General features: G+C 37.1%; 1 protein-coding gene across 17 annotated transcripts in view; it reads right to left on the bottom strand.

Annotated features, from left to right (window-relative positions):
- Nucleotides 1–585: 585 nt before the first annotated feature.
- The window catches only part of ADGRL2 (adhesion G protein-coupled receptor L2), a 376,238-nt gene continuing 367,697 nt past the window's right edge, over nucleotides 586–9,126 (bottom strand). For 8 of the 17 annotated variants that reach the window (XM_017824910.1, XM_017824915.1, XM_017824914.1 and 5 more), the window contains 3 exons: nucleotides 8,815–8,911; nucleotides 6,009–6,137; nucleotides 586–2,667 (listed from right to left, as the gene is read on the bottom strand). In XM_017824910.1, the coding sequence (XP_017680399.1) occupies nucleotides 1,913–2,667; nucleotides 6,009–6,137; nucleotides 8,815–8,911 (981 nt within the window). In that variant the 3' untranslated portion in view covers nucleotides 586–1,912. Of the gene's footprint in view, nucleotides 2,668–3,346; nucleotides 3,400–6,008; nucleotides 6,138–8,814; nucleotides 8,912–9,126 lie in introns of all 17 variants that reach the window. The other 9 variants (XM_017824919.1, XM_017824922.1, XM_017824921.1 and 6 more) reach the window with 4 other exon arrangements.

The following is a 9,126-nucleotide window of genomic DNA, read 5'->3' as shown; positions in this document are numbered from 1 at the left end:
ATCAACACAACAAAGACTTCAGACTTCCAATTTTGCCACTGATTTGTAGATAACATCTTGGGCATCAGCTGCCTTCTGCAGTTCGCCAGTCTGGTAGAACAGGGACAGTCATCCTGATTTATCCGACGCCAACCAGCGCCGTGACGGATGAATTATTTAGATTATTTAGATTATTCAGACAGCACTCGCAGTGCTGGCCAAATGCTGCTTATTCATGTTTTCCCCACTGCAACAATATATCTTCATCACTAATAATTAACTGCTAATTACTGTTGCCGAGACTATGATAGTGGCATTTACCACCTTATTTTTAATTTCAGTGCAGATGCCTACTTAAAAGTTATGTAAATACATGAAATTACAGTACATTTTCCTAATGACCCTGCTATGTCTGAGTTTGATCCTATTCAATTGTGACTAAGGAACAGTAAAGATCTCCCTTCTGTAGAGCCATAGACAGTTTCTGTTGTATTCTTGACACTTAAATCATGAAATGTAAAGAAGTCATTCTAGGCAGGATACATCTGGGTTGAAGGACTGCTGATGCCAATTATGCTTCGTACATAATAATGCACATTTTACCTATTTGGAAAAAAATTCACATTTATTTACTGTCAAACAGGTGTTAAACTTTACACTGGATATTAGTGATGGGCTCATTATTAACAGGTTTACACAAAGGGATGAAAAAAGCAGAATTTTGTTGAAACAATTTACATTTCATTAGATTTTTTTTATCATAAAATAAATTAATTACTAAATATAGGCAGAAGGAATATGGAAGAGTAATAGTTATGTTTTATTTATTTTTTTTTAAAGGACAGGCACCTTTTATTCACGAGAAAGCTTGTGAGAAGTGTCCAGTGTCCCCCTTACCCCTTACCACCCAACCCTGATTAAAGACTGAACAGGGAACTGAGTTACAATCTTTGTTAGCTATACCAAATTTGTGCAAGGCTTGGCATAATTGGCTTCTAAAACAATTTTCTCCCAAAATTATGGTTTTTTTGGCAATAAAAATTCAAAAACTTAAGAATAAAAACTAACTTGTCAAAGCAGAACACTGTTTACAGTGAAAAATAAGTGAAAATGGGTAGAAGTTGCATTTTAAACATACTACCGTACTATGAACAGTGTAAGAAAAACAGCTTATAACGTATGTGCAACCAAGAGCTTTTCACAATATTTTCTTCAAACTCTTTAAAATTATTTTTTAATGACAATTATATTTCAGTTGGACACAAATGTATTTATTTTACCCTAGCAATAGAACAAAATATAATTTCTTTAGCCATTTTTTCATGAGAACGGTTCATTGTACAGTTGAGGAAATATATGAAATAAGGCCTGTGGCTTGATTGCTAGTGGTTAGACATGTATTCAATCTTTGCCCTAATGGAAAAGATTTGCAGTGAACTGCAAACTGATGCAGAATATCTCTCCTGCTTTTGCAAGTCTTGTCAGGAATAGTAAGGTACAGTAAATTTGTCCCACAGGATTTTAAAGCCTACGCCTTGTATATAATACAATGTAGGCCTAGGAAAAAAAACATGGTGCAGCCATATTTACAAATTTAGTTCACAAACTGCTGCAGTAAAATGGCTGGAAAGTGTTTATTTCTCTTTTTTTTTTTTTCACAATTTTGTTAAATTCAGCAGCAGAAGATATCTTAAATACCTTGTTGGTATTTCTTTTCTTTGTAACAAATAATTCATTTTAGTATACTCTGTGTATATACAAAGTTTTTGTTTTATAAAAATTCACAGAACTGCGAGGTCCAGTCATCTCCGTTACTGGAGAACCACAGGGTCAACAGAATTGTCTCTTCAAGCAGATATGAGGGAGCCTGCACGGGGCAAATTAAGTCTTTTTAATACTTGAACGTGGCCTTTAATATTTCTTTGCTACACTATTAAAGGCTCGTCACTAGTTGCATTTGTCCTTCTCTAACGTCTCCTTCTGGAATACATCCTTCCTTGTTAATGGGAATTATGTAGCCGTCGCTGTTACCCCTGCTGATCTGATAGTACATCTGAAGCTGGTGGCCAGCTCCTAGGTTTGGCATGCTCTTGTAGTAAATGTCCTCGTTTTCACTCCTCCTGGAGGGAGAGAGATCCTCCTCGACATCGGGGCTGCTCTCTGGGTACGGAGAGTCTCTGAGGTTGGGCATGCTCGTGTAAAGGGAGTCTCTGTTGGGGGACTGGAGGTGGTCGTCGGCCTCGGCGGTCAGCTGGGACACGTAGCTGTCCGTGCCCTCGGGCTTCACTTTCTTCTGGGGCTGGTACAGAAGGGAGTGAGTCCGCTGAGGGATGAGCGGGGCCTCGAGCTCCTTGTGGTGCAGCTCCAGCCCCGGGGTGTCGCTGTGCATCAAAGACGAGGCGTCGGCCACGATGGCGTCGTCCTCGCTGCTGCTCCCGCCCATCGCCGCCTTGGCCGGCAGCGCCCGCTCCAGGTTGTGGTTCTTGCTGCTGCCCCGCAGGTTGTTGTGCACTAACTCTGAAATGATCATTTTCTCAAAAGCAGTATCATTCAGGCTTAGTCCACAGTCTACGACTTGCACGCTGTCGTTATAGTCTCCATTGCGCAACGAGTAGCTGTTGTTGAAATTACCATTTAGCGGTAGAGTATCCATGGCACTTGTATCCCTGGCATTGTTCAGTGAATGTCCTGAAAGGGAAAAGGACACCTCTGGTTATTGCCTGACACGCTTTGATCACTTGTGTTTGTTTTTTTTTTTGTTCTTTTTAACACAATTCTTTAATGTAGTTCAGGACAAAGTTGTACTTGGAAGTAAAACTTGAGAAAGGTTAGGTTATTGAACATTCCCAAATGTAAACAGTTGCACACCTTATAGGAAAGATGCATTCTAAAAATAGCAGTGTGTATTTCCTGTGGGGAATAGTGGCATTTGAATTTCTTAATTTAGTGTCAATTCTGTGACTTTTCCACCAGGAACTGTTCACTCCATGCCCTTGCATATGTAATGCAAAGCAATTCGTTTGGAAACATCTATGTTTTGAAGTACACCACCATGATTTAGAAAAAGAAAATTAACAGAATTTGTCCTAAACGACACTAAATTAAAAAGGAATTAGATCACAGACATAACTGAAGGTAAATGTACAACATAAACCCACATAACTGGCAAGCAACTACTTTAACAACGTTTCTAACATTTTTTTCCTGTTGGTTTTTTTTTTTTGAGATGAAGTAAAGAAAAGAATGAAAAAAATGGATAAATACAAAGAATTTATGTTAAACGAGGACAGCCATCTTTCACACTACAGGGACCAGGGCCCACAAGCACCATCCAACAACACGATAGACAGCAGGTGGAATGACTCACTTTGGACAACTCACATCATGTCTGTCTGCTCAGGCTATCTGGCCTAAGAGTAGCTGATATATAAAAGAAAGTAAAATGATTTATTGTAACATGATGAAGAATTACTGAGCTTCTCAGCAACTTAGTCAGAGCAAGGGTTCAGCAAATTAGATTACTAAGCAATAACAGCTTTTCTTTCCCCACTTAATGTAATTTTTTTGCACTAATATTCTGTCTGCCAACAATGGCCCCAGGCCCCTAAAGGTCAGAGTTTGCCTGCAGTCTGCATCAGTCACAGTGACAGCACTGAATGAACCAGAATAGTTAATTAAGAGTTAGGCCCACAGTTAACCATGGGCATGGAAGTCAAATGCAGAAATGTTAGGAATTTCTGTAAGTATGGGTCACAGAAATTAAACCAAAGAATAAATATTAGTTGTGGAATGGGAAGAGGAAATCAGCCATGGCTGATATCTCAGAGCTGTTGGAGGAATGACAGATTGGGTAAGTCTGCTGAAAACATGAAAAGGAGTTTAAGGGGGGGGAAATGAAAGTCTTATGATGATTAAGGTCTTTATGCTTTTGGTTTTGGCTTTTTTTTTTTCCAGTAACTCGATAAAGAAAAGGTTTTCCTATAGACACAAAGACATGTAAACCATGACAGCACAGTGCTTCCCAAGCAAAGGAAAAAAAAAGGAAAAAAAAAAAAGAGAAAAAACTTTGCAAGAAATTAAACAGTCTGAACCATGGAAGTCAGATGGTGAGAGCATTCCTAGAAAATCACTTTATCTACAGATATGTCTGGAAAATAAAGAAAGAATGAAGTGACTTTACTGAAATGAGACTGACCACTGTGAGGCTGCTGCATAATATGCAAGGCTTGGAGGAGTATAAGAGAAAAGTTTTTTTGAAAAAGATTATAAGTTTTTCCCATTTTCTGTTTTTTGTTTTTGTTTTTTTTTTTTATAATTAAAGCTGCAGCTTATCCTAGAAAATTCAATCCTCTCTGGAAATATTGTTTTCAATTAAAAAGTAATTGCATTTTCTCATGAAAAGATCTTTTTCTTCAACTTTAAAAAAATGGAGTAATAATTTCCAAATAAATTTTGAGCAATTTGCAAGTCATTTTGCATTTGTGTTATTGGTAAGTCTTCTCCATGTGGCCTGATTTACACAGTGATGAGGGTCGTTTGAAAGGTCTCTTTAAGCTTTGATTAAACAACTTTGTAGTTTGGCAATTTCATGTATGTTCCAGGATTTTTCTTGCAATGAATTTAGCTGCAAAGAACATATGGCATTTATAAAAGTAGACAACACATGGACCACATGCTGGATTCATTTCCCTCATGAAAGTGATTTAATTCTGTAATTTTAATTTTCTTTTTCTCTGCTAAACAGATATCAAAATAATAATCCAAAATGAGTTTTCTATGATATACTGCAGAGTTAAGCATGCTAGAATATATTCAAATTGGTTTGATGAGGCAAATTTTGTTGCCCGCGATCAGGTAATCAATTTGAAATCTTTCCATAGCCTGTAGCAAGATTACTGTAGGGATATAAAAATATAAGTAAATTGTTAAGCATTTTGGCGTGACACCGCTTTGGTTTTAAACAGCAAATTATTTCAGCATTGCATAACTCGTGTTACCAATAGGGTTTGCTACAGACCTCGTGTCGCTTCCCAAAAAGCAGTATGCAAGTACTTTTTGAATGTGGAAACATTTCATTTGCAAATTGTGAACCACTTGCCCGCTGAGTCTACTTCATGACCGCTAGTTATGTTTTAATTGTGCCCATTAAAAATCATGCTGAAAAAATTTACATTTGATAGGCAAAGTTAAGTTTTACTCCCATACTTGTCTCTCTGTAGGTTGCTAGAGGAAAGCATAAGGAAAGTAAGAAAACAAGAGAATGAAAATAGAAACTACAGTTCAGTTAAAAAGGAAACTTGAAATAAAAACTGGAAACAAGGTTTTTATGAGCTCTTTTTCAAAGATTTATCATTCCAGTTACACTAAAGTGATGTTATGACTCATCAAACAGTATCTGCAAGATATTTACTGATGAGTTGCACCGTTGTTTAAAAAAGCAAGTAGATAATGTAACAACAAAATGTTAGGTAAGTGATGACACCCTTTATTCCTACAGAACTAAACTGTTCTAACTGTTAATCCCAAGATTTTCCTACAGGAAAATGATCTACATAAAGCTGCACTATACTATAGTTTCGATCTGTTTGATGCTGGATACTGTTTTCTACACCGGGGTATCCAAAGGTGCCAAGATGCCTTGGGCTTTGCTATTTAATCTGTTCCAGAAGCAGGATTTTCTCAACAAGCTTTAGAGTCAACCTTTTATTGCATAGACATGATACCTCTAAGTGATATATATCTTGAAGATGGGCTCTCGGACCATGTGGTGTCAGTCCTGTAATAGTATATTAAGATTTATGCCACCTGTGTTAAAGACATGGATAATTATTGGTAAATACTGTTAGGGCAAAGGCATTACTATAATATAGTGCAGTTTTACAAGCTGACATTGGCAATACTGTATTTCCCCGAGTGACAGAAATTCAGACACTAGGGCTGGGGTGTTGCAACTCGAGTTTCTGTCTGGGGAAAAGAGGGAATGTGGAGCGAGCCAAGAAAAGCGGTTTATTCAGGAAGTATAAGCACACCTGGTGAGTTAAACACAGGAGCTGAAGGGGCATTACATACAACTGTTTCAGCGAGCAATGTGTTATAGGGGTTGTTAGTGCCGTGTGGTCGAAGAAGAGGGTTTGTTAGTAGGTAATTGCCAGTCATTCCTAAAGCAAAAGAAACAGAAGAAAAAAAAATGTCAGTTCTTTAATTTTAGTCTGACGGTTTCAATAAAGAATATTTTTTATTCCTCATGAATCATGTAGGACTTGTCAAATGTAATTCAGCTGAAAATTTCTGGATGTGTTTTAGCTACGTATTTGAAATGGGAGCAGGAAAACACAGTTAGATTCCAGTAATTCACAGGTGCTGCCCAAATCCCCAAAGTAAACATCTCGTGAAAGTGATATTTACTGATGTATACAAATCAGCTACACCAGAACAGCAATTAAATGGGTAGAGATCCAGGTACTACATAAAGCTATTAGAACTTTAACACTGAGCATATGGAGCAGTTCTGTCCAGAATGGAGAGAACTGAATTTCTCAAACTGAAAACCCTCTTATGACAGGATGAGAGCTGTTATTCACTGTATTAAAAACACACAGAGAGTGGAAGGGAGTTGCTGCTTTCAAACGGATAGTGGATGATAAACTGCAAGAAGCACATCTTAGTATATGCAAAAGTATGCATGCTGAGGGGAAAGCAAAATATTTGCTCTAAGAAATCAGAGCATTCACATTTTCTCCCGGGACATTCATGCTGCAAATTTATCTGCCAGGTTTAAAAAAAATAGATTTCCTCGAATGACAAATTTCTTTAAACAACCAGTTTACAAACAACGTAAGACAAAGCAAAATACCACATGAACACATTTTTTTAAACCCATTTTACATGTTAATGCAACACCATTTAAACAACCCTCGGAATAATTAGGAAAAAACCAGCGTATTATGAGACATTATTAAAAAGTCAAGTAATCTCTGATTTCTAGCTACTACAGGAAAAATGGATTGGAATAACGACCAAAAAAAGCCACACACAAAAAGCTGTGTTTTAAAAATTAATTTAAACTTTTCAATAAGGCAAAATTTCACTTTCTATTGCATTGCACGAGGTCAGAGTATTACAGAGCCAAGGACAACTAAAGAGACAGCTATATCTTTATAGCATGGATATTTTTGGGGCAAGGAATGATAGTATATATTCCAAATATTAATGCTTTTGTACTGCTTACTAGCAGAATAGATACTTAGTAGCAGAAATGAGCAGAAATTTCTGAGATTCCAAGAATTACTGTCTGACTATGCTAATCTTATTTGAAAGTTTGTATCAGTGATCAACTAAAAAGCTTTTATCACAGCTTTTTTCAGTTGTAAGGTACTTCTTACTAAAAATACTAACATTTTTCCTTGGATTTTTTTTCATCTTGGTTAAAATCATTACTTGTAATTTAGAGTTAAGAATCTTTTTCAATCCAAATTGTTTTGACCACCTTTATAAGCTTTATTTTTATTTTAAAGGAAAAATTACACTTCCCATTAATTATTAGACTACTCTTACAAGTATGTACCAGTGAGATAGTGACAGTCTCATAACTGAAAAGAGTTGATAGCAATTTTTCTAATCATGGCAGAACATCTCCAGTGACTTGAGACTGGAACTCGGAACAGGGAAAAGCTTTCAGGAGCTCAGCTCAACTCTGCATTACCTCAGGGTGTAGCACGGTTAGAGCAAACCTCAGGAGCCAGAGACATCAAACTGGGGTGAAAACCCAAACTTTTATATAATGTGTATTTATGGGATTTTAATAAGACACTGGAGGGGAACTAACTTCTTTCTTGGACATGAAAAATACACCTTTTCTACTTAATTTTTGCCAGAGGAACATGCAAGACCCATATGGGGAAGGGGAGCAGTGAGACACAGCTCTTCTCGACACGCCGAAGAGCAGAACTGGAACTGTGCTCCCTGCCACCTGTGCCTCTGCAAATACCACAGTTCTTACTTTCAAAACCAACATGAGTCAAGCACATGCCCTTGCCATTAAATCATGAACTTGAATTTTCTGTCTGAAACTTTGTGAGCTGAGCAGGAGCGGGTTGCAGTGAGACCAGGGCTCTTCACGTGGGGACGTGGGTGGAGGACAGGCTCTGAACCTGCCTGGCACAGAGCACTCTTCTCTCCTCTGCTGCTCAAACTGCCCTAAGGAAACCCAGCAGGGAGGGCAGAGAGGAAGGGACAATCTGTCTGGGTTAATACCCCTGTGTTCTGCCTGGACAAGAGAATGATGTTACAGATTTCAAAGTCTGTTTGAGTTGAGAAGTTTTGACTGTTTGACTTCTCTGTGCCTGAAAAATCTGGATTCTATCCCATGTTACAGATATGATGCTCTTTGAAACAGAAAAGATAAATGCTTCACAGACATCTTTTGCATAGAAATGATATCAATTAGATTTCACTGGGAAAATTTCTGCACCTAAAAATCAGTCAAATACGCATTAAAATGTTACTGCACTCATATTTCTGTTTCAGATTTAACCTATAAAGGTTAGGAAAGATTTAAAATTATGATCTTGCTTTTAAGCTAAATTATTGATGAAACTTATTTAAATACATTCCCATGAATGGAGGAATTCAGCTTCTATAGCAGGGCCAGTTGAGGGAACACTGTTTTAAAAAGTGCTGGTGGATGACTTTAAAACTCTGCTTTTAGAGAACATTTGTTCCAGATTTTTTTTATTTTTTTTTGGAAAACATTCTTTTCAATTCTTCTGTGCTAAGTGATATAAAATCTGTATAAAATTTAAGGATTCTAAAACCGAAATGTTCCCAGTGACTGACCTTGATTAAGTGTTGAAGTGCTGTTGATGTCACCTGAGATAAAAGACGATTCAGATTGTTTTCTCACAGTGTCATTCCACATCCTCCTTATACGACTCTGTTAACATAAAGCAGTGAGACAAAAACATAGTAAGTTATGAAAAGATCTTTTCCTACTCATGTGCTATTATGTAGAATATTTGTGGTTTTTTTGGCCTAAAGGAACACATTCTTCTAGCACATAGTGAAAACGCCTTCTTTTTTTATTAAAACTCTAATTTATTAAACTTCATTTAGATGAAACATGGTGGTATAAACCTTCCTATAAACCCT

The sequence above is a fragment of the Lepidothrix coronata genome, unplaced genomic scaffold, assembly GCF_001604755.1.
Source record: "Lepidothrix coronata isolate B3197 unplaced genomic scaffold, Lepidothrix_coronata-1.0 Scaffold114, whole genome shotgun sequence".
Lineage (NCBI taxonomy): Eukaryota > Metazoa > Chordata > Aves > Passeriformes > Pipridae > Lepidothrix > Lepidothrix coronata.
The sequence above is the reverse complement of the archived record's forward strand: the minus strand, read 5'-3'. Positions and strand labels throughout refer to the sequence as shown.